Source organism: Haplochromis burtoni, unplaced genomic scaffold (assembly GCF_018398535.1).
Source record: "Haplochromis burtoni strain Fernald_Lab_line unplaced genomic scaffold, NCSU_Asbu1 Contig_50, whole genome shotgun sequence".
Lineage (NCBI taxonomy): Eukaryota > Metazoa > Chordata > Actinopteri > Cichliformes > Cichlidae > Haplochromis > Haplochromis burtoni.
The window spans coordinates 751575-777944 of record NW_024582411.1 but is presented as its reverse complement, the minus strand read 5'-3'; the positions used below and the strand labels follow the sequence as shown (position 1 = coordinate 777944).

At 38.2% G+C, this 26370-nt stretch overlaps 1 protein-coding gene across 2 annotated transcripts; it reads left to right on the top strand.

Moving 5' to 3' along the window:
- Nucleotides 1–13199: 13199 nt before the first annotated feature.
- hnf4b (hepatic nuclear factor 4, beta) lies at nt 13200–24656 on the top strand. 2 transcript variants are annotated; one of them, XM_005929555.2, is made up of 10 exons: nt 13200–13610; nt 15762–15933; nt 16258–16352; nt 17956–18062; nt 19151–19306; nt 19411–19498; nt 19600–19752; nt 20860–21117; nt 21316–21399; nt 21642–24656. In XM_005929555.2, the coding sequence occupies exons 1-10, from the start codon at nt 13505–13507 to the stop codon at nt 21683–21685; spliced, it is 1263 nt and encodes a 420-aa protein (XP_005929617.1). In that variant the 5' UTR covers nt 13200–13504; the 3' UTR covers nt 21686–24656. The 2 variants fall into 2 exon arrangements, with proteins under 2 accessions (XP_005929617.1, XP_005929616.1); XM_005929554.2 differs by having other exon boundaries at nt 21298–21399.
- Nucleotides 24657–26370: the final 1714 nt, after the last annotated feature.

Genomic DNA, 26370 nt, shown 5'->3' with positions numbered 1-26370 from the left:
CATCAGTTCAATTTCTGCGACTCTGAGACTAAGTAAAAACACAGAACTGTAACTGAGACAATATATTATAGAAATAACCCACAGCACAATGTGGGACCTGTTAAGAGACTATAAATAATCATAAGGCCCTCCAAAATGTCAGCGACAGCTGTGCAAAATGTTAAAGCCAATAGTCAAACAAAGCAAGCAGGCCAAAGACATTTTGTGTAGAGACTAAAACACACAACTTCACAGAGCAGGATATAGTAAATCCTACTTATCAGGAAGCATGAGACAAAAGCTGTCAAACAAAGAGGAAGCGGCTATCTCATATTTTGCAAAAGAAGACAAGTGTGACCCCAGCAATTATCCACACATTAAGAACAAATCAGTTCTTTAATTAGATCCACAAACAGTAACAGATGGACTGTTCATTTTCAATAACAACCTTGCTGATCTGGCCTGTTTTTGTTTGTTTTTTTAGCCCCAAACACTATTTTCTTGATCCCGAACCCTTAAGGTCATGGTGTTTAAAGACTAAAATAATCAGTTAACAATGTGTGAGGGGAGGCAGAAAAGAAGATGCAGCAGAAGAGAGTTTAAAGTTGCAGCATATATAAGTTCTTTATGCTGGCTGGGGAGAATTGGAAGAAAAAGAAATCTGCAGTAACCAGATTCTTTAAATTAGTGTTACCAGCTGAAAACAATGCACATCTTTTCTTCACTGACTGGTCTGATCGACACCCACTGGGGCCGTGGGCTTCCTCAAGAGCCGGTTCAATCTTCGAGTATAATTTTCCCATTAAAAAAAGTGAAAAGAGGAGCATTATGATGTGGAGCAAACAGCTCACATTATGAATTGCTGCCTCAAATTCTAGAAAAGACGGACATAGAGTGACGTCAAAGATTTACTTTGAAACCTACTGCTGTGTTGTTTTTATGGAAAGAGAAGATACCACATTTGTACAAAAGGCCGGAGTGCTAGTTATCAGATAATGGCAGCAAAGTTGATTAGCAAGCCACACTAATAGGCCGAGGCACAGACACATATACCTAATTATCACTGATAAGTAAAAGACTAAATGGACTAAAAGAAAATACTAGAATTTCACTCACCAAAACTGAAAAACAAACTACTTACAAAGGCCGTGCTGCCCAGAAAACTATATTATTTGTCTGGCGATCCATTAAAAATGCTCCAAAATGCATCAACAGCACAAACACAATGGAGAGGTCTAGTTCAGTGAGTCCAATTACTTCCTGTGAGGCCTAGCAGACACCAAGAAAGTACAGCTACCCGTGTCATACATAAGAGTGGCCACTGCTCTAACTTTACCTGGATGGATAAAAAAAGAATGACGCCCAGCAGAATCATCATTTAGGAGGAAACTAACCATATAGGGTAAAACTGTTGTGTAGCATGCTATAAACATGCTTTTTAATGCTGTACAGTTGTGCATTTTAACATGGAAGTCTTTGTAGATTAAGTTTACAGAGCCTGCCTCAAGTGGCCACTAAAGGAACTGTAGCTCTGTGTTTCATCGCTGCTGTCCAGTAGATATTACTAGACGATATAATCAATTCTACTTCAATATGATAAAACCCCATTAACATTTTCAATTTGCTCAACAGGAAATAAAACTTTAATGAGGAAGTACATTTAGTAGGTTTGTTGACTACCTCTTCTGCTGACTTTACTTGAATATGTGTCTCATCAACTGTCTCATTAACTCATTTAATACAACTAAAAAACCATATTCTTGGCATTCCTCAAAATATTTATAACTAGATTCCAACATCAAATGTTACTTAATGCTAGTACATTTGATGTCAGCATTCAGGATCCTCACAATGGTACTGTTGTCTCTTTGAAGAAGTGTATTTTTTTAGTAATCCTATTATCAAAATGGAGTAATGATGCCCCACCAAGCTTAGCAAAGAATTTCTCTCTGATACCGAAGTCTGCAGATGAAGATGTACCTGTGCATAGTGACAGACGGTGTTTGTGCCAATCACAAAACATTTTAAACATGAAATATATCACGCTACATGAAGTGTTATGTCATCTTGGAACAAAAAATGGCCATATTTTCTCATATTCATACTTTCTTTTTTTCATTTGTCTTTGTAATTCTTCTGGTTCTCGTGTCATGTCAACTCATTTTCAGGTTATTTTTTTAAGCAGTTAGGGTGACAGCAAGGGTCAGGACTAGGGTGTCATCAGTTAACGCTACATGGTGTGAACTGATCCACAAAAAACACAATTTTACATTGCAAAATTATTCAAGATAATTGGTGTTTTACTAATTTTCTGATACTAAAATGCAGTGTATTTTGACTTCTCTGACCTTTAAGCTGTCAAAGCTCAAACAAATTGCAGTCAAATCCCATTTTCTTTGGCTGAGCAGCAACAATGAGTACCTTTAATTTCTGTGTATACAGCTGGAATATAAGCGCAAGAAAAAATGAATGCAATTGTGTCTCCATTTGCCATCTGTCAATATCTCACAGACATTGCATCCCTTTCTTCTTTTCATAATTTTACATGGTAAATTTCCTGAGACCATAATGAGAACGAACGAAAGAAAAGAGAAGCATGAAATAGCTACCGGGTATTGTCCCCTTCTCATTCTTCTCAGTCTATGATAGCAAAGGGTTTTTATTAACATTATTTAATTATCACACATGATCTTTTTTTTTTAACACTGGTCCATCTCAGCCGGTGTCCTACTCCCACTGTGTGAGTTTGTAATTTAATAAAGCTTCATTTAAAAGAGAAGTTGATTAAAAAATTAAGCTCCAGTGATCACCACAGCCTCAGCCCTCCCTATTTTATGAAAAGATCTGATATTTCATATTAAGAACATGTCGGGCAGAAATTATCACCGCAGGACAAGTTAATGCTTTCCATACAGTCGTATGACAATGACAGGAAACTCCACTACAGAGAATGCCCCACTAAAACGCAGAGAATGACAGGGGCTGAAACAATTTCAATTCTTTTACAGTAGGTCAGACGTTTTTTTTTCTCCATATCCCTGCTGCCTGCCTATCATCTAACTGTTAATTTTTTCATCCATAATTCACATTTTCCTGCTTCTTCTGACAGCAGGTGACTGTCAAAACTTGTCTTACATGGCTGTAAAGGAGATTTCTTATACTTCGACCTCTTTCCAGCGAATGATGACACATTAACTGCAATACCGGATTGAGGCAGGAGAAAAATTCCAGCCTTCTGCCCTCTGCTTGGTCTTACTGTAAAAAACCAAACAAAAAAAAATACCAAGAGTCTAATTACTAACACTCATACAGACTCTTTGAAATACAAACTCCTTAAGTCATCCCATCTGTGCACCAAAGTGTATATGCACAAGAACTCAGTGATATAGAAAATGTGCAAGCTGTCAGTTCCTACTGTAAAAAAAAGGGGGGGAAAGTAATGATAAATGCAATCTCTACACTGCAGCTTAAAGCTAAATACCTTCTCGCTGCTGAAGAAACATAATCCACACAATTAATGCTAGAAAATTATAGCCTGGATCTAGTGGCAGTTTTGAACCATAAGTTATTGATTTGGAAATGAAAACCTGTACTCTTCAAGGTTAAATCCAGTCCACCCTCATTACTGCTCTGTCCTTGAGAGGCCCGCACCAGGGCTGCTGCAAGGAGTAGAGAGGACTGCTTTAATGAAGGTGAATTTAATGGGATTTAATGTAGCTGGGGGCAATGGAGCAGCAGAGATATGGTTTTAACAAAGAGCAAGGGACCAAGGGTACAGCCAAGAGAGCAGCCATTTTCCTTTCTTTTTATTTATTTCACATTTGGCTGAGCAGAGTAAAAGCACACCACATTTTCGTCTGACTCAGCCCCAAGAGTCAGTGGTTACATTTCTGAAGTCAGGACAATACAGGCCTCTAGCTTTCCATTGTAACAATCCCACAGATACTGCACAGAAGATATCACTTTGGAATCAATGGGTAACTATGTTTGTTTTATTTTTGTATGAAGCTTTTCTTTTTAATTATACCTTTAAATATAAAAAGAAAAACAAGTGTTTTTCCCAGAAGGTACGTCAAATGTTGGTTCCTCAGTATTGTTTTCACAATAAAACGCTTGTGGTGGAGTGTTTTATCTTTCAGGAAGAAAAAGAGAAATGCTATTGAACACTGTGTACTGAAGGTAATGTGATTCAAGATAATACGATGATGAAGGCACTATTACACATTTACAATCATCCCTAAAAATCGTTAGGGAGCCCAGCAGGGATAAGAGTAAAATATTTGATCATTCGTACACACACAACTTTTTAACATCTATTCTCTCTCTCTTCCGTCTTACCGAGGTGGATGTTTTGACAGATTAAGCAATGGCATGATAGCATGCCTCTCCAGTTCAGAATTGTGTGTGTGTGTGTGTGTGTGTGTGTGTGTGTGTGTGTGTGTGTGTGTGTGTGTGCGTGCGCGCCTTAGGCTCCTTAACACAAAGCTTTAAGAGAAATAACGCTCCTACATTTTTTAATTTATTTTCCTAACGTGATTCTTTTATTAATTGTATAGAGCTCTCACAAATGTTGAATCCCATCTGCCTCGTGCAATTTGGCTCTCAGCGGCGAGGTCACGATCACATGGCTGTGCCTTCAGCTTTTCTGAGCTTGATGTGAACAATGTGCGCTTTCTGCAAATAGCCTTAAATGGGCCGCTTCTACAGTAACACTCCATAAATATGCCAAAAACCTCGAACAGCAAAAAAGGAAAAAAAAATCACTTTTATACCTGTTTTTAAAATGCTTGCACAGTCATTTCTCCTTTTCTCTCTCCCTTCCATTACTCTTCCCACTCTGGAAATGTGCTGGAGAGCTGACAGGGTGCTAATTCACAAACAGAAAGGAAGGGCAAAAGCAAAGATGTGATTGTAAATGCCAGTGCAACGATATAATTCATGCAGTGTTTGTTGTTATCGGTGACAATTCTTAATAGTCGCATTGGGCATCGGCCAAACTCCTTGCTGATCATTGCTTTCCCTTCCTCTAGACATGCAGTGCATCTGTCCATCCATCACTTCTTCCCTAGTCTCTCAAAAAGAACCCAAGCAAAAAAAAGGGGGTTATCTGCTCTGAATAATAGTCATCAGTGCATTTTAAATGCTGAAACACACTGCTGATACACCACTGTAGGAGGCAGGATTAAAAGCTACATTTCTCTAACAGATCAAACACAGAGCACATTTTTACATATATATATATAAACCCAAGGCACAAGCGGCACCTAATTAAAGTATGCTTTTCAAAAACACTAACCCATATCCACGTGTGGATATGATATTTGAGCAGAGGGCAGCAGGAAATGAAGAAGAGGGCAGAGGCTATCCAGTCTTGCACTTTTTTTCTGTCCTGAGACATTTCTGCACAATCTGATGAAGACGCTAAGCAAGGGTTGATTGACAGGGGTGCTAACCTTGTATCAGCGGTCACAAACGATTTACAATGCATAAAGACAAGCTAAAGAATACGAAACATGCAGGGCAAATGTTACAGCGTTGGTGATCCATGGGAAAGTTGCACACCAACCAGATGGATAATCAAAGCGCTGCTCACCACACTTTTTTACTGTCCAATCAAAATAACCCTTTATATGCAGTGTCATGTAATTAGGTACATTTAGATTCAACATAATGAGTCTTTTTCCCAGCAGATACTTTGACTCATCACAATAACAAAAACCTGGGTGTTTCTGATAATAATAACAATGGCTTTGTTCTGTTGCAGTAAATTGCTTTTTTTTAACATCTATGATTTTTCCACTGTGACATGTCCACAGTAAAGAAATGAAAATGTCTCTGTGGGAAAAAAGAGCCATAGTCCCAAAAGAAGATCATGTCATCTTCCATTCTAATGAAGTTAATATAAAATCCTTTGAGGATTTATTGCATAGTGCTTATAATGTGATTGAAAAGGATATGTTTTCAGTGAAATCTCATGGCTTCCTTGAGGACCTCCCCTGCTGACCAACCAAGAAATCTCTTCCAGACATTTCTCTTTCAGAAGATTGTCATCTTTATTTGTAAGTGAAAAGGGAACCTTGTCACTGCCAGTTAATTTTTTTTTTTGAAATGACTAAAGAGCTATGATAGCTATAAAATGAGCCGCACTGTTCACACATCTGCATTTTCCATCTAATCTTTGATTTGCATTGGTGCCGTCTGTAATCCCTCAAATGTGACTAATGGGAAATATTAAGCACAGGTTTAGGAACAAGTGCTTTTAATTAAAATGCTGGCTCACAGAGGAGCTTGGAAAAAGGGGAGGTTTTTAAACATTTTTCACAGCACTCTTTATGTTTTTATTATTCTTGCAGTTCTCAGATCTTAAAACAAAGAAAGACTATTTTCAGAAAAAATCTCCAAAGTTAAGTAAAGTCAAGTAAATAAATGGCATTTTCTCCACTGACGCTTTAGAAATGGCAAAAACGTAGAGGCACTGCTTCAAACTGTTCTTAAACCTGATACACTGAGCACTAACACTTTTTTAAAATTCTGGATTTCCTTTTAACAAAACAAGGAAGGACCTTAAAACAGATGGGTGGCACAGAAAAGCGGCTCTAAAGGAATACACACAAAGACTTGCTTTATTAATTCTGACAAGAAAAGAGGCTCTCCACTTAAGCCATTCTTGAACTCCTGTTAACAGTAGTCTGTTCAACCCACATCTTACGTTACTTAATCAACAGCACTTCAAGACTTTCAAAATCTCAAGGTCATAGTGACATCATGACCTTTGAAGAATATCACATAAGGACGCATTCACTATAACAACACTGATTTAAGAGCTAGCAGACTGAAACACTTGGCTTTGATGTCAAAACTCACTTCACTGCTGCTAGCAGCTCTAAAAATGAAACATAAGCCGGTAATAATCGTGCCATGGTTGTGATTCATGTGCATAAAGTGTGCATAAAGTGCTAATTTGATTCTATAACACTCACAAAAAAATTAAAAGGGGTTGACTTGAAAGCACAAGTTTTGAAAAGTGGTTGAGTGCCATGACTATTCCCCGAGATGGAGATTTTTAAAACACTTTAGGATATATAGTCATCTGACTTCTTGCCAAGGTTAGTTTAAAATGATAGATACAACTCAGATGTGCGATGTAGCTACATCTGTATTCTTGTTTTACAAGAAGTTATCTGCTGGTGCTTGGGATGTTCTACCGATTATGCTAACTGGTTACTGTCGGCTGAACTCGCATCAGAAGCATGAAAAGAACACATAGCTGCTCTCACTCAAGCTGCTGCTGAAGCATCGACATTCCTGCCCTCATCTATGGCTATGAGCTGTGGTTAGTAACTGAAAAAATGTAACTGCAGATACAGCAGAAATGAGCTTCCTCCGAAGGGTGTCTGGACTCTCTCTTACAGACAGGATGAGGAGTTTGGGCTTTTGGGAGGGACTCAAGAGCAGAACTCCACATCAAACTGAACCAGTCGAGGTGGTTTGGGCATCTCAGTAGGATGCAAAATGAATGAGACGTTCCAGACATATTCTACCTGGAAGGAAGCAGGGAGCAGACCCAGGAAAGGCTGGAGATATTATATCCCTCAGTGCCTCACTAGTTAAGCTGGAGGAAGTGGCTGGGGAGAAGGAGGTCTCAGCTTCTTTGTTTAGACGGCTGCCCCACAACCCAGACCCAGACAAGCAGCAGAAAATGGATGGATGGATGGATGGATGGATGGATGGATGGATGGATGGATGGATGGATGGAGAGTTCATGTACTTTAGACAGTGGGGGCATTACAATGATTTCCAAAAGAATGGCTGCTTAAACAAATATTTAATACTGATGTAATTTATTTACTTGAAAAAGTTGTAAACTGTAAATATTGTTCTGATGAAGACACCAAGAAAGACCCGTCTGAGCAGCTTCAACTGGCTTTCATAAGCCAACAGTAGAGAATAAGTCAAGTCAATTTTATTCATAAAGGTCAGAATCAAAATTGTTTTGAATGGCTTTGAAATCTGTGCACCTGCCAAATTTCCACCTATAACATATTATATGGCCAACTTTGTGGATGCACCACCACCATGTTAATACACATGGCTTTGGAATGAGACCGTTATTATATCAGTCATTAGTAAGAGTAACATTTGGGTGTTTGTGCACTTCACACACATGTGTGTCCCACTCCCACAGGAGAGCTACTGTACTCAGCGAAAATCTTCATGCTGGTATAATCGATACAGAATACAGAGCGGATCAAACGGGTCTGATCCCGTCTTGAGCCTAATCATGGTCCAGAAGGTCTACAAAGGGGGACACAGTGTCAGAATTAGACCAGCAGCGGAGGATGGTGGCCTTTTTTTGTCACGTGGTTTGATCATTACATATGGAAGTTGGACGCACTGCTGGAATGAAGCGAGCCAGTGTGATGTGCTCTGCTACAAATACATGCACTTTGATACATACCAACCACATAAACACTGTTGCACTCCTGTTCATGGCAGAGGTATTCCCTGATGGCGCTGGCCTCTTTCAGCAGGGTAATGGACACTGACACACTGCAAAATAGTTCAGGAATGGGTTGAGAAACATGACAAAGAGTAAAAGTTGTTGACTTAGACTCCAAATCCCCCAAATTTCAGTCCAATAAAACATCTATAGGATGTGCAGGAAAAACAAGTCTGATCCATGAAGCCCCACCTCGCTACCTATAAGGACCTGATAAAGGATCTACTGCTAATGCATTGGTGGCTGATACAACACTTTGTTCAGAGGAAGAGTCCCCCTTAACTATGTGGCTAGTAAGCCTACGGGGAGCAAAGCTGTTGTGCCAGCAGAAGATGGACCTATACAATATTAGTTTTAATGCTGTGTCTGACTGGTGTATAATGTGTTTTGTGATTTATTTAATTCTTTCTTTCTTTTTTAAGCAGGGGTGGCAGGCTACTTAGTTTTTACCTATCAACAGCTATAAATCAGTTAATGGTGTTGCACATGGTTACAGTCCTATTTAGTGATTACTGTTTTTTTCTATGACACAAATTCACTAAAACAATGAACTAAAGATGTCTCGATATGCAGCTTCATGCTCAAAGTTTCATGAAGCATTCAGCATTACTGCTAGGCCACATATGAAGCAGGACACAGTGCCTTCATTAATTAATGCCTATGAAGTATGATTACAAAAAATAAATAAATGTAATTACTGACCCTTTTTACATATTTTTACTCACAAAGTATTATTTACATGGCTAGGTAGTCATCATGTAAATGGTGCCAATTTGCTTTTTCAAAACAAACATGGGATACTGCTGCACTTTATATGTTAGCTTTATTTTCTAACCCTACTTTGAATGCTAGGTGATACTGTAGGGTCAGGGTAAGAGAAAACAATACAGTGTCAGTTATGGAGATAATTTAGACAAACTACCGGAAGTTGGAAGCTAGTTATGTGTAACATTAACAGTTGCAGCCCTGCGACTATCTAGTTATCTTAAGCGCTTTAATCTTAAATTCTATTTGTTTTTAACTTAAATACTTCAGTGTTGGCTAAGGTGTACCATTTTTCTGGCTTTTGCAGACATTTAATGGTTAACAATGATTTAGTAGGTCGGTGGTTTTCACACTCCAGTAACGGGCATACTGCCATAGCTGACTTTTAGCATCCTTTTCCCTGACTTAAAGCCCAACTCTTAACATTTCCGTAGTCGCTTTAACAATAGGACAACGTACTTGTGTTTTGAGGACATCGTTCTGGCATCTTAATGACTGAAAACCTTCTCCGTCCACTTTTTTCATTCCTTTCCGAGCAAAAAACTACAGGCGACAGCCGGAAGTGACGATTCTCCTGAAACGAGACAGTTTAAAATGTAACTTATTCTTTACAAGAAACAAGTACACAAAAAAAAAAGTTACTTTTTAGGTTTGTCTTCCACTTGCTGAACCTTTAAAAAAATTCACTTTGAATCATCAGGGCAAAAATGTACAACAAATTATAATTTAACTATAAACAAACTTATTAGCCAAATCGCTTCAGCTAACAAGAATATGAACAACTTACCACAGTTTCATGAAACGTTTTATATGCATCTATTGCACTGGACACCACTTTAAGTTTCCATGTCAAACAACGTCTGTGTTTCATAAATAGATGGCTATTTTGGGTAGGTTTTTAACCTTAAAACTAAAAGTTATGTTAAAAATTACTTATTTTTAACTTGTGTTATTCAATTGGCCATAAGGGTCTCATGGCACAAGCTTTATTCAGAGCCTTTTGCAATTCACTGAAACATCATAACCCCTGACATTGTTACAATAAAAAGTCCAATAAAGCTTTTCCTGTTCCCATCAAAGGGTCCTGCAGCTGTAAGCCTTCTAAAGTTTCACCCTCCTTTTCAGCTAACAACACCCATCCCTCAGGAATACTGTGACAATGGAGCTGCAAAGACAAAGCGCTCGTCACCCGTGTAAAGTCTGTATGTGTCTGTCTGGAAAAGACATTGAAACAAACAGGTTGAAGGGCCAACCGGAGGCTCTTTCTCTCTCAAAATGCCTCCCAGACCTAGTGGTGTCTCTGACAGGCTCTCTCCTGGTGAGCTAGCCTCCATGATGAATGACCACCTTTCCACTCTTTATCGCCCCACTAAATCATGGGCTTACCATGTTTTTATGACCAATTTTTGCTGCTTTGTTTTACTTTCCTCTAGTTTTGAATGAAACTCCAAAGGCTGAGGGCTTATTATTGAATTGGTATTCATGTGGAGATTTGAGATCTAGCTTTATTAATCAAATTCACTGAGACAAATGTGTCAGACCTTGTTTGGACCCGAGTAATGCTCCACGGAGAGATGCTCTTATCTAAAGAGCATCTATTTGTAGAATATTTTATGTTTTTATTAAAGGTTTCCCTGCGTGGTGTTGTACAGCACTTCTTTATTTTATTTTTGCTGTAATTCTGGAAATGTATAAATTATTGAAATGAATTAGGTTCGAACTTGGAGTTGGTAGTAGCCCAGAGATGAGATGGGCCAGGGTCAGGACATAGAGCCTGAAAAAAGGCTGGACAATTGAGATTGCTCTGAGTTTATGCCTGTCCAAGTCCTTATAGGCTTGCTTCTGTCTTTAAATCTCTTTTCTGTTATGAAACCCCAAAACACATTGCAAGCTTTGATATATTTATTTAATTTTGCAAAACATAAATCTGTATAAAAATCTAATGTTATTTTAGATTGTTGTGTCAATATAATAGAAATAGTAATCCTTAACAAGGTCTTAGCCTTCCTGTATCTACTTCATATTAAAGTTTTATAGTTAGAGCTTTCTGCAAGTTTTCTGCCAGGGTTTTCTGTAGTGTTTATATCAATAAGAGCTGAGACACCATAGAATAAATTTAGGTTGTCTTCTGTAACTGAAGCATCCAAACTGTGGTAATGATTGAAGTGTATAAATCGTCTTTCTTTTCTACTTTGTATAACTGGTCAAATAGTCTTATATTGTAATGCACCAGCTGATGTTACAGCTGGAATGTTAGTCGTGTGCATGATGACGCTTGTTGGTGTTTAGGATCAAAGAAAGTAAATCTTGAGTAGATGTGCAACAAACATTTTGATCTTGTCCTTTTCCAAGCTTTGGCTCCTGCAAAGCAAAGCTCTGGCCAGATGTAGTGTACTCTGTCTCCCCCTAGTGGGCTTAGAAAAACCGTCTTTTCTTCTGAGTGACAAACTTTCCAATCTTAGGGGAATAACATGGCCTACACAGATAGGAGGAAGAAAATTAAAAAATTTTAATTTATTAAACATTTAATGACCAAGAGCTGATCAAAAGTATTTTGCACATATTTTGCACATAGTTTTCACTATCCTGCTTATCAGTGATGGAAAGGGTAGACAATCAATATTCACAACTCATTTTTAACCCTTTTATGTTAGAAACCCACAAGCCATAGAAACCCATTCTGTAGTCCACTTATGGCTTTGGGGGTTTTATGATCAATCAATCACCTAAGCAAAGCTTGAGTGTGTGAGCCACTGCCAGGGGAGGTCTGACCCACGGCCTAGCATGACATTGAAGGAGGGAGTGCTACTCACCCAGGAAATCCCATTACACCAAAGTATGATGGATATCGGTACTGGGGAAGCTCATATGTGGTCTGACATATAATTTGTTATAATTTGTAAAAAATTGTGTGACGATGCTCACCTTTCTCCCTGTCTTTCACATTTTTAGAATTCTGTCCCTTAACACACCCTGACTTGAATACCTGAAGTCTAAAATCACACATCGTGGTATATGTGCTCTCTTTGTATCTCAGATCATACAGAGTTTAGACTGTGAATGTCTATCCTAAAGTCTTACACCACAGGTATACTTCCATCCTTTTGAATCTTACAACAAACAGAGCATCTCTGATTTTTAATCGGAGCTATATTTTCAGAAGCAACAAAAAGAGCCAAAATCAACATCAGTTTTTTTTTTTTCAAACAGGTCAGTTATCTTGCTTTTAAAAGTAGCAAGTATACATCAAGCATACATGAAGTATACATCAAGCTACGGTTTGCTTTTTGCGTTTTGTTTTTTTTCCCTGAGCTGTAATGGCATTTTCTGAAGCAACCGCAGTGAATGAAGAGACAACCTCGGATTTTGCACTTTTGTACAGATAACCTGAGGATTTCAGCACTGATCAATAAGACCAAATATACAATAGTCTGCTTATGTGAAAAGGTGAACAAAAGAGGGATGTCTGTCTCTATCAAGCAAATAAAATACCTTCTATCAGTAGAAGGGAGACAAAAACAGCGATCCTCCGTAAATAAATGTCACTTGTGCCCCCTGCAATGTGGCACCGTCTTGTATTACTTACCTCAAAAATTAAAACAAAAGGTTAATCAGGCACGGCCCGTACTCTTCTCAACAGTCTCCCATTCTGTTTGTTTATGCTACATCACTCTTCAGTGGCATATTGATTGTCCAAGCTAAGAGAATACCTTTCCTAAAATCAATGAAAGACATCCCAGCATGTAGTCTTTGGATTTCTTTGTCTTTATTTGATCACATTTATCTTCCTAATAAAGCTAGATAAATAAATAATAAAAAGAAGAAAAAGAGCAAGACATTTATATTTTTAACATCTAACTAACACTGGTCTTATCTATTTGTGCTCGTCACAGTGAGCCAAGTTTGTCTCTGAACTTTCCCCTCGATATGCTTTGCAGATACAGATAAGAAAAAAAGCAAACGGACAACGACCCAATTTGAGTCAATGACAGGTTACTTGAGAGGACCGTCATGGTGCAAGCTTTTCAGCACACCACAAGAATGTTACAAGTGACATTTTAAAGAAGATTAATACCTGTAGAGTGGCTCAAGAGCACAAAGACAAAAGCTTTCAAACAATAGTGGGAACGAAAAGAATTGGAGCAACACACGGGAAACTTGTGAGGGATGAGAACTAAGCCGAATGCATGACCTGGAAGTTAAAATTGACACTGCTGGAGCTTTGCATATCTCAGAAACCCTTCACAGAGTCCAGAGACCATGAAGCTTACTGGGACTATCCTTAAACTGGAGTGCACTCATGGCAGCACAGAGACTAAACTGTTAAACAACATGATGCTGGTTCCTCTACGAGCAAATAAAACAGGTATGATGAGCTTTCACCTAAATTGCTCTTGATTACAAGTAACGATCTTCAGAGTGTTGTCCACTGTCACACCAAAAGATACTGAAACTGCATAACTGAATATTAAAAAGAGATCTGCTTTGAAAATGCATCACTTTGGGGATCTAGTTTTTGTTTTTGTTTTTTATTAATTAGTCCAGCTAACCTTATTTTAATACGTGAAATTATGTCCAAGTGTGAAATGCCACAGTTTCACAGGGTCCAAGGTCCAAGTCCATAGTCCACATCGGGCATTGTTGCATAAAAATGTTTATGTATAAGGCATAAATTATCAAAATAGTTGCAGATTACTTTTTCCATAGGTCTACATCAGTTTACATTCTGATCTAATGTCATTCTAATTAGGACTCTGTTGAGCTGAATCAGCCCCTTTCCTTGCCAATTTAAATGAAGAAGCTTCACTACTAGGCTGCTCTTTAAATCCAGATAACTGCGAGGCAAATGTATTCTAATCTCTTAATTCAATCTAGCTGATCTTTGGCCACAGAAAGCATTTCCTTGTTAAATTGAAAATCCCTAGCTGCTTCATCTGCCTAAACTAAGTGTGCAATTTACAGACATTATAGCTGGGGGCATGTAAAATATGTGCATTAGTGCAGGAATATTACACCAAGATGGCATATTTGATGGTCAGTGCTTTTAAAGCGAGACAGTCCTGCAACAATAGGGGTAAGATGCAGTTTAGAGCAACACGGTGGGAGGCTGAGTGCCCAGTGTAAAATTAGCCAGAGGAGAGTAGTGGACTTTGGTTCTTAACTGGCTTCTAAACTGCTTTAATTAAATGGGGAATTACCTTTTACTCATGGGTACAGTGTTCCTTAGGGGTCCATGCCATTCATATACAGCTGATATCATTACCTATAACCCTGCTTTTATTATCCTCACACTGTTCCAGCTATGAAGCAGTGCGAAGATGATTCTGAGGGGTTCAAAAGTGCATAATCAGCACCTTTCTGCAAATTCATCTCTGTGTACAAAGGTATTATTTTCACGGAGGTGAAATATGATTCATTACGTGTTTCTGTTAATGGGTTAGATGGAAGTGTAACATAATTAGAATGCAGAGTACAGTTACAACTTAAATAGATGGTAATCAGAAGCTACAATCCTAAAATGAATCAAGGATGATCGGAGTTGGTCAAAATATTCTACGTGACGTCGTAAAATACTTTTTGGCAGAATTCAAGACTTGGTTAGCTAATTGTGACAAAAATATCACATACATGTCTAATATGAAAAGATAATAAAATGGTGATATTTGTAACATAAGATGATAGCCAGAAACACACAACCACACTAATGCTTGTTTTCCAGACTGCTTCTTTGTTTATTACACACTTACTCACCTTACACCAGCCAGTTGGATGGTGACTGTTTTATCACATGTAGCCTGCCCTCAGTCACAATTTGAGTTAAAACGCAAATGGAAACAGAAGCTCAGAGACAGGAAAAGCCTCTCCAACTTATAACACTGCTTCTCAAAAAATGCCTTAAAGGTACATTCTGCAATCCTGACTCTTGCACAATTTATCTCCAAGAGGTCAAAGGTAAGGTCTGGACAGACATGGAGGTGAAATGCAACATAACAGTGTGGTAGACACAAGGTGGTTTTCAGTGTAGTTTTCACTCTAATGTAATGGGGGGGAAGAAAGGTCAAGGCAAAACTGTGTTTTCTTTCTTTCCAAGTAAAACATCTCTATCGGTAACTCACTTGATCAAGGTTTAGTTTAGGTAACATCATTTTTTGAATGTAGCTTTCATTCACAGATTTACATGCAACAATAATGTAATGCAGTAATAAGTGGTTTAACATGCTTTAAGCTGGAACATTTAGATTCAGGTGAAAACATTTTAGTTGTAACCCACCACTGAAAACAAGATCATAACAGATCCTCTGTATCACATCACAAGTTTGTTCCTATAAAAAGTGGAGGTTCTTTGGAGTATGGCCATCTTTCTGTTTGTGTTGTTTAGAAGCAGCTCAGAGATATTTACTTATTTGTTTGTGACCAGCTAAAAAGGTTCATAGAGAATCCCACTTTCTTACAGTGGACGGCTAGTCAAACCTTTCCTCGCAGGCATATTATCTGAATATTTTCTGATGTCCCATAGGTTCAGTAGTGTCAGCATCCTCCTCATCCCTGTCAGGGGCCGATGGCGCAAAGACTCAATGCTTCATATGTGCAGACAGAGCCACAGGTAAACATTACGGTGCACCCAGTTGCGATGGCTGCAAGGGCTTCTTCAGGAGGAGCATTCGCAACAACCACACTTACAGCTGTAGGTGAGTACTATCATAGGGCCAGCTGATTGCTGTACAAAGCATAACAATTTTTCTATACCTAAAAAAAATCACCAAAATATTAAAATGAAGTCTTTGGTTCAATGGTTTAACTTTGAGCTATAACATTTATATTCAGATAGTGCATAACTAGCAAATTAAAAAAAAATGAATAATGGAGCCTTACTTGACCTCTGCTGCTCACTTTAAACCTGCAGATTAACCATTCAGTGCAACGTTAGCGGCGTAAATTCTCTGAAACAGTTCAAGACTGAACTGTTTGTGCTTGAGATGAAGTTCTTATGCATTACAATGCATTCGTTTCAGGTTCGACAGGCAATGCATTGTGGACAAAGACAAAAGGAACCAGTGCCGCTACTGCAGACTACGAAAGTGTTTCAAGGCCGGAATGAGAAAGGAAGGTTAGAGTTAAGATTTTCTTTTTTGTGTAATAAAACTTTCTTTTAGTCTTTAATTTGAAAAAAAAAATGCACTTAGCTATAACAACCTACCTAAAAAGGTTCAGCTATACCTTATTGAGAATATCCAGGACCTCACATTTTGCTCTGTATTTTTAAATTTAAACCTGTCTACTTCAGTGAAAAATAAAACAATCAATATCACTTCATCAAAAAAAGCGGAAAAAAATCTTTCTTGAGAAACAGTGAACGTGTCAGTGTCAATTTCCAGGTGTGTTTACGTGGACTGTGTCTATCGTTGGCTTTATCTTTTATCGACTCCTACTGAGAAGCAAGGAGAAAGCGATGCAATCAAAGGAGCCTCGTTTCACATGAATAATTAACACAGCTGAGCATGGCCAAATATTTGCTCTCCATTTTTCTGGACAGCAGTTGCTCACAACCCTTTGAAGTCACGGCCAGCGGTGTGCTTTTAAACGTGTATTTCATTAATTTGCCTGATTTGCATAACATGTTCTAATAACACTTTCAAGTACAGCTGTTGTGGGAACGGATGAGTAAAAATATTGAACAAGTCTCCAGTATCGTGTTATTTTGTACTCGACCTCCAAGTAAGCCGTGTAACTGTTTACTCCAAAACTAAACTTAATTTATGTTCCACAGAAGGCTCATTTGTGACATTGTCATGCAGCACCATGTCAGTGAAGTACAGAGGGACCCTGCTGGTGCTGCTGCTGCTCCTTTTCCTCCTTTAGTTTGATTAATGTGCTCCAGATTGGTTGCTGAGAGGACACCTCTGATGACTGATTACTCTGACACTTGGTTGTGTTGTCTGACTTTGTAGAGCCATTTTAGAATTAGTCTGAGGCCATCCAGATTGCCGTGTTTCTAATGACACTTGCGGATGGGTCAACAACATGTGATGACATCTTCCCTTCAAAATATAATCTTAATCAGCGAGCGCCCAAGCCTCCACATCAACTGTTACTGTCAGTAGCAAATGTAAGAAGCTGTCAAAAACAAAATGTCACATTAAAGCACATCAAACTGAAGAAAGTCTACACGGCTGGATTAAAATATTAACGTCACCAGGTTTACATTTAGATGTACTACATACTTCTTATTGGTTCTCCATACTTCCTCTTCTGCAACTTTATACTTACCAGTGATAAACCTTGAGTAGGATGTTGCCAGCATTATATGAAACATAATTGTGCACCCATTCATATCACATTTCATCATCCTCTCAGTTATTTCATATTAAGAAATGTAACATTTACTCACTCGATACTCCTTTAAATCCTGGAATAGAGACACTTAAATATGCAAACAGAAGGAAACTTAAAGAGGCTCCCGGAGAATTTTATTTTTATCCAATTTGTGCCACATTTCCCGAGTATGCAGCATTTGGCGTGGCTAATATAGCCATAAACAGCAGCTTCAGTGTCACGGGGGATAGAGGGACTCTGTTGAGATGAAGAGTAGGGCATTTCTTTCGGGATGTATTTGCTGAGGAGGCGAGTAAAAAAAACAGTCAAGTGCAGGACTAATGTGCGGAGATGCCAAGAAGCTTGCCTGATGGTTCTTTCCTCTCTTTAATGTCCAGCTGTTCAGAATGAGAGAGACTGCATCAACAGTCAGAGAGCCAAGGAGCAGACAGTGGGCACTTTGTCCATCAGTGTGCTGCTGCAGGCAGAGACCACTGTTCAGCAGGTAACACGCTACTGGTCTTAGATGTTATGTTCTTTGGCAGAAATTAATCCTTTTTTAATGTGTATACCACTTTTTTTTAAATCATTTTAGAAATGATTTAAATAAAGCTAAGAGATGAAAAATTCTAAGGTTACATGATTTTAATGAATTCATTTTGGTTCGCAGTAAGCCAAAAAGTTAACTGAATTTAACAGAAAAGGAAAATAGTTTTGATCCTTAAGTATTAAAGATTAATCTGAAGTCAAATAAATGCAAGACCGCAAAAAGATGTTAGAGCACACAGCTACTGAACAAAGTGAGTCTTCTTAACTGCCCTGCACTTATGAGCCGTCTTTTAACCTTACAGCAGTTACAGAAAGCATTTATTTGAAGAACCGTTTGGGTGCATCTCATGATTAGAGGGCAGCCACTAACACTTGAGCCACAGGCGGCCCACTCATGTGCATTTGCATGATATTTGAGCCGATGTGCTGTTTTTAAAACAGCAGTTATCTAAATTCATTTTTTAAAAGTCTGTTATAATTGTTACACTTTAAATGGAGACTAATATCCAAATTGGATGAAGTGTGCAAAAAAGGGTGTAGTCGATAACACTTCTTATACCTGTAATTTGTTAAGTGCTATGTAACAAACTGTGTTGACACAATGACTAATATGAAGAAGTAATGTGATGTTACAAAGCATAAGAGTTGGTGTGCTTTAGCATTTGTTATCAGGCAGTCTTAAGCAAGTTTTAAGTAGGACAATGTCACGTCAGACAGTGTCTCTTAGAGTGATTTCTCTTGTTGTACATGTAAGAAAATAGGACTTGGCATTGTCTGCTTTTACATAGTATAATAAGAAACTCAGTAGGACACCATGTAAGACTGCAAGTGTTTGTTATCAGGGTTTACTGCAGCATAGAGAGACGATTGGTACACCAATTACAGCAATGCAGGAATTCTGAAATGGATTGTTATGTGGTCCAACTGATCCATTTAAAAAAAAAGAATGTTTGTGGTTTATCTCCTTAATTGCGCACATACACTAAGGTTTACATCCATGGTACCTGTTTACTGTGAATTCAGATTATACTTTGTTTCTTTCAGTTCCCAGCACTTCTCTCTCCTAGGAGCCATGACATCACCACCAAGAAGACAGCAGGTGTGGGAGAGGTGTTCGAGTCCATGAAGCAGCAACTCCTCCTGCTGGTGGAATGGGCTAAACACATCCCAGAGTTTTGTAGCCTTCCAATAGATGACAGGGTACAAAGAGGAATGAACCTTTTATACTAAACAGCTAAGATATATCTGTCCATGCCAAGTGTGACTCTTTATATTATGTGAAACCCGTGTATGTGTGCTTGCAGGTAACCCTTCTACGAACCCACTCTGCAGAACATCTTATCTTAGGGGTAGCAAGACGCTCACTGCCTTACAATAATGTCATTCTTCTTGGTAGGACAGATGTGTTCTCTGTAGTATTTTGTGCATTGTAGCCTGAACTTCACACTTAAACTTCTTGGACGTGAGTGACTATCTTTTTCTTAATTGACTAGGTAATGACTTTGTGATTCCACCGAGAGGTGCAGAAGTAGAGATATCCAGAGTGGCATTCAGAATTCAAGAGGAGCTGGTCAAACCTCTCAGAGAGCTGGTCATCACAGACAAAGAGTTTGCTTGCCTCCGGACGATTGTCTTCTTTGCCCCAGGTTAGTTCAGTCAGCATGTGAGAAGGTGAATGAGGTTTATTTCTGTTTGCCCTTTTCTATTGCACTGAAAAAAGGCTGACTTTTTTATGTTCTCTCTTGGTTTATTGTTCTTGCCAATTTCAGCTATAGTTTAGTCTGAGCGGTCTGAGTTCAGTACGTTTCAGAGAGATTTTCTAATATCAGGATGTGGTGGCATTCTTGGCAGTCAGGCAGAGAGGCTGCCTGCTTAACTTCATTCCCCATTTACCTGTTGTGGTAGGGATAGACCGGAGGTCCAAAGGGTCTGAACTGGCAAACATATTCATCTCTGTCCAAGACAGAGATGAATATAATCAGTCATATTCTAGGTTTGATTTCAATTTTATCCACATATAGTTCATTCAACCCTATTTTTTCATTTGCACTTGAAACACTCCCATCATGCCTTTCCCCTAATTATACAAAATTAGCCTTGTATAAGTAATCACACCTGTCAAATAGATAACATTCAACTGGAGAAAAAGTTTGTGAATTTGCTATATTTCTGGATAATTATTACCGTAAAACGTCAACAGACTCTCACACAAGTCCAACTAGCTTCAACTGCTATTGGGTTTCAGCACTTGAACACCATCCTGACGTTTGTTGTCTTTCTGCACCACCTACTGTGCGTGTAGATTCAGTCCACAGATAGATATTTTCTGTAAAATAGTGATTGCATAACTCAGAATTCATTGCTGCATTAATTAAGGAGAGCTGTGCTGGCCCAGACACTGAAAGGCAGGCTTAATCAACAATGTCTGTTTTTTCATGCTTCAAACAGAATAGTTCTTATTTAGACTAAAAAATCATATTTCACATAATCTATCTACAAAACATTGTTCTAACAGGATTCTGGTTTGTCTTCGTGATGATCAGTTGGTCAGTTCTTATTCAGTGCATTTCATTCTGTGAGGATTGTTGATATTATTTTTATCATTGTCTTATTGTTTCTTTTCTTCTTTCATTTACACTTTAAACTTATGGTTACCCATGCTTAGATTAAATTTGACCAAAGTGCATTTATTTAAGTGGTTCCCTTATACAATATTATATTTACATAAGACTTTCTTACCTTATGTAATGCAGACTGTTCGGGACTGAAGAGTCCTCAGGTGGTTCGACATCTCCGTTTCCAGGCCCATCTTCTCTTAGAAGAAGCAACATGTGAGCAGCGAGGAAGGTTTGGGGAACTCCTGCTGATCCTGCCTCCCCTGCAGAGTGTGGCCTGGCAGATGGTTGAGACTCTTCACTTAGCACAGCTGCTTGGCGAGGCCAAAATGGACAGCCTGCTGCAGGAAATGTTGCTAGGGGAGGGAACTGAAACGGGACAAGGAGTCTGTACAGGTACAACAATCTGCTGCTGTGTTTAGTTAAAGGAAATGTACAAGAAGTCTAAAGTAAGCTTCAACTGACATCAAACTTGAAGCTGAGTCATTTCCAATACGCAGCAGTATATATTTACACTAACTTTGCTATTTTGTATTTTCAGTGTTTATTTTCTGTCACTCTTACTGTGTGCTTCAGTTTGTCCTGTGCCTGCAGGAAATGACCCAACTCAAGACCAGCAGAATGACCTGAATGCTTCACCTGCAACCTTCCCATCTGTGATCTGTCATGCTTCAATGGGTGAGTATTGACTGATCAAACCATCACTGCTAATGTAACAGCTTATTTGAGAAACTTTGATTTGGAAGCTATAGCTTTTTAGTAACGACGTAGCAGATCTTCCTACTTTTAGCGGTTTTACGACATCAGAAAAAGAAGCGTATTTACATCAGCATTTAATGGGTAACACCTGAAGCTGAAACGGAAAATAACTGATATGCACTGAATCCTCGTGTGCCATTAAATTTTTGTATCTCACACAGCTCCTACAAGTGGCTTCCTTGCTGCCCACATAGACTGGCACTGAGGTGTACAGACATGGAAAGTCTGCCAGCGTGCCCACAACATACCGAAGGCACCTGTCCACACCAAGAAACCCCTTGAAAAACAACTTAACCGAAGAAACCGGGAAATTTTACAAGTTCGAACCAGCAAACATACTAATACTCACACTCAGCTGCATACATACATAAGCTACATACATGCAATTATGAATCACTACTGAGAAAATAATGTTATTGTTATCTGAGAAACAACAAAAAATATAAAGTTTATATTTTATACAGGAACTCGTGAAAAATTGGAATAATGACATGCAACACTTTGTAATGATGAGTGCAAAAGAAAGCTAAGGCACACACTACAGTAAGTATGGTTAACTAATTGCTAACAAATTATAGCATAATACGTAGAAAGCTGAAATGCAAAATCCATCATCTGTCAGCAGAGGGCACAAAAAGCCAGTGCTTGAACATATTAGTTGGAGCTGTGGGGCTATTGTTTTATCCCAAATGAAAGCCTTGACTAATGGTGTCAACAATTTGCTGCGGAAATAATTAAAGGAGTGTAATCCCCACTGTCAAATCACTGCAAGGAGAGCAAAAGTAACAGAATATTGCCTAAAGGAAAAATAAATAAATATTTTAAATAAAAACAGTTATCACCATCAACCAGATACCTGTTGTACCTGTTCCTGAAATAATTCACTTAGATGAGCAGTGAAGGTTGTTATTAGAAAGGTTTGATGTGATGAGTAATGAGGGCTCAACAGCACTGAAACTTAGAGGCTCAGCAGTAAAACTCAGTGGCAAAATTATGGTCTGCAACCCGTTTCTTCTTTCTTGCTACCCTCATTGTTTTGTTACCTTCATCCCCACAAAGAAATCCATCCTCTCCTCTACCATGGAGGCATGGACAGCAATACTCACAGCAGTATGTATAATCTAAACATAGTATTGACTGTTAGGTCCATTGTCCTGAATATCTACCACATGTGCTTTCCTATAAAACTAAATACTTAGATGTTGTCTTTTAAGACAACATCAGGTCGGTGACATATTAGCCTATTCTTAACTAGTGGAAGAATCATCAGTTTTGGAAGAAGTATATAAAACAATATGTAACTTTAATGTGGTTTGGTGTAATTCGAGAAAAAGAATTGCTTCTTCAGCAAAGACCCTGGAAATTTTCTGGAAGTTTCTATTTCCTTTAAAGCAAATGCAGAACAGTGTTTGGCACAGAAAGTATGCCCCAACCACATGTTTGACGCAGAAGAAAAAGAATAAATACACTAAAAGAACTGTAAATTTACGATTTAAAAAAAAGTCCTTTTTCTAACTTTTCTAACTTAAATAAATACATTTTCCTGCTTGTTTATTTTAATGGTAGAGCACAGAAAATTAAAGGAAAGTTAAAGAAAGGGTTTTTTTGTGGAAAAAAAAAACCTTCTGTCTAAAGAAAGACCTTTTTTGATGGCTGAATCAATAGATAGTGTAGTTGACTCTTTCTCTATTGCCCTGAAAAAAACAACAAACAAAATGATTGTCCAGCAACTTTCCACAAACTTTTCCTGAAGTTAAAAAAAAGAATAAATGTAAACAACATGAAGTGATTACAAAATCTGAGGTTTCAAATTTATCTGTGTTGACCTACATTCACCAATCAGCACGTGTGGGAGAATTGAGAAACAGTTTTATCATGTATGGGAGGATATTTGGAAACAAAAAGACGAGTGGAAAAATCTCCAAATGGGCATTTTTTCTGAAAAGCTTTCTGTGCAGCAACACAACTCTTAAGTCAGACTCAGGTACTTTTAATGATATACGGTGCCAGCAGGACTGCTTCACTGAATATAGTCTAAATAAACTTGAGCTTCCCAAACAGACTCTGTCACAGTGTTCATCTTTGAAGGGTTCAGGTTAGGGACTGTAATTACGCAATCATATCTATTTGAACTGACAAATAATTAGAACCTGATTGTTCATTTTTCACATACTCGCCCAGCACTGACTCTCACAGCCAATCAAACAGTTAATTAGGCTTTTAAACGGGAACACAAGATAGCTGCCAAATTGGGGTCCTTGTCATACTCGGGTTTCATTGTCACTGTAAAAAGGTAAGCGGTGACACTGCTGTGATGTCTTTTTACTTCCCAAGGGCCTGCTGTGAGGCAGTCTATTGATCTGTCAAGCTCAGCAGAGAGCGAAGTGATGCTGAAGTGTTAAAAGCTGAATACTTGCTCTCAGTTGTCAGTGTCATCCCTTACATTCACAGTGGAGGGAGTCCAGAGGCAGGGCTTTTTTTTGTCTCTGCTAAATGTTCTTTTAAAAACAATATTTAACCTCTTTAGTTTCTACATCAAAGATCAGCTGTCTGCTTTTCATGTAGGAGAGTCACAAATTTGTTGGAGCTTCTTGGATTTCTGCTGTACAAATATTGTCCTGTGTTGAATCGCCCTCTTAAAGGGCATAAAGGGCTTAATTATGACACAGTAATATTTGGTTGTGCCAGGAATTCAGAAAAAAGAAGGGAACCGATAATATCATCAAACCAAGACATGTTAACGATTATACCTTCAGCCATTCAAGTTCTAAAGTTTTTATTGAAACCACACGAATTTCCAAAATTTGATGACCTGTACCATTTGGAACAAAAGAATAGTACACAGAGTTAAGTAAGTTAAAGTAAGTTAAACTCGGATTTGTGAAAAGAATAAAAGAAAGACTGAGAAACTCTTGTGGTAAACCCCATAGTTTAAAGACAAACACATGATTACAGATTGTTAGTATTCTAAAAAAAGTTTCAAACTCCACAGATTGATGCTAAATCTCCACCTCATGGTTGACATCCTTCGAGAAAAACAGTACTAAAGTAGCATTGATTTTCTGGAGGAACTCTGCATAATGTCCGAGTGGTATGTGCAAAAGAAGAAACCATTAAAATTTGATGTGGATACTATGCATCTTTTTAAAAATAAAAATAAAAAACATCTGAAAATACGGCATTCATCTTATTTTAAGATATACTCATTTCTGTATTACAAGAGTTATATTTTGCTCAGTCAATGACAAGAACAGCTCATGGTGGGAAAAAAAAGCTGCAACTGAAAGGCTTTGTTTTACCCTTGTAAAGTTGCTAAATGTTGGTCTACGTAACAGTTTTGGGTTCTATAGCCAAGAGACCAAGAAAGCATAAAAGAGACGAAACAGAAATTGTGGATCAGCCGCTGTATTACCTAAAACACTAAGTACATACTTATCAATTGCAGGTAGCAACACTTTTTTGATAAAGCTTATAGTTAAGACTAGATCAGTTGACCCTGAACAAACCCTTAATATTGCTGCACTAGTCTCTAAGTGCTGCAAGATTTCATGTAATATACTGTGATGCACTGCGCACTTCTCCTCCACTCACCTCCTTTCACTCCCTAAATGTTTACATAGCTCTGCAGAATGTTGACTGTCTGTGCTCTTTCTTTCCTTGTGTCTTTCTTCTTTTCTCTTTTCCCCACACCCCTCAGCTGGTCATGGCAGATGGTTGCCTTGCCCTGATCCAGGTCCTACTGGAGTGTTTCCTTCTGTTAAAAGGAAGTTTTTCCTTCCCATCGTAGTAAAGTGCTTGCTCATAGAGGATAATTTAATTGTTGGGATTTTCTCCCAAACACTGTAAAGTACGTCCATTACACTAAGGTGACTGTTGGTTTGATCTGTTGACCAGTGAGTTTCAGACCTGCTGCCGCTTATACCCTGAAGATCGCTTGTGTGATTTTCCATTTAGCTCCCATACTCTCCATCTTACTAACTTCAAACAACTAAAAAAAAATCACCTTAACTTAAATAAAACCTACACTATCGTTGCCTTACATTTCTATTTCTGTCTTGTACTGAAGTGTGCCTTTGCCACTATTTCTAGTCATTTGCCATTATTATATACTACCATCATGGATAACAGATAGTCCTTTTTGCTACCAATAGTATTGCTTTTGCATCACAGGTGGGAGAATTTCTACGTATACATCCAAAAATAAACACGTCTGTTTCCCATTAAGGCAAAGCTGCATGTGTCTTTCTATCCAGACCAGTGGGTCCACCGCCCACATGTTTTTTCTGCCCCCCTCAGGTAGGATGAACAGACAGCAGACTTCTTTGTATTATGTGTTTGAAGCTGTTCAACCTAAATATAGCTCTACAGACAGCTGCTCTTGCTTTAATTTCAATCAGGGATCCTGAAGGAACAGGTAGAACTGAATGTTCACTTAAATTATTCTGTTGTTAAAAAAAACAACAACAACCAAACAAAAAAAACAAAACACTCTTGCTTTGAAGTAAAAGTGATTCCTGCTGCGTCCTTCTTGAAGGGAAAATGTTGTATTTTTTTTTCATTTGTTTTGTTTTTTAACCCTTCTTTCTTGAAATGAAATCCAAACAAAACAAAGGTTCATCCATCCCTGGAATGTAGCACTTATTGTTTTCAGGCTTGTATAGATAACCAAGGAAGAAGAAAAAAAGGATCTGGTCTGTTTTTAATACTCTTACAAAGTTATATAACTGTACTCTACTGCCCAGTAAACTTTAGATTATTTAACTAACGGAGACAGACAAAAATTGCAGTGTCACCATAAATCCAGAGTTTAATAGTGTGCCAGTCTTTGATCAGTTGTTTAAGTACAACTATAAATAGAATGGATTCTTCCTAATGCTGCACAAGGTCTGT

Coding starts and splice junctions, on each gene's coding strand:
- hnf4b (XM_005929554.2), top strand. CDS start 13,505: ATGAAGCTTACTGGGACTATCCTTAAACTGGAGTGCACTCATGGCAGC. Junction 18,063..19,150: donor CAGAGACCACTGTTCAGCAG/GTAACACGCTAC, acceptor TGTTTCTTTCAG/TTCCCAGCACTTCTCTCTCC. Junction 21,118..21,297: donor GGGACAAGGAGTCTGTACAG/GTACAACAATCT, acceptor TGTGTGCTTCAG/TTTGTCCTGTGCCTGCAGGA.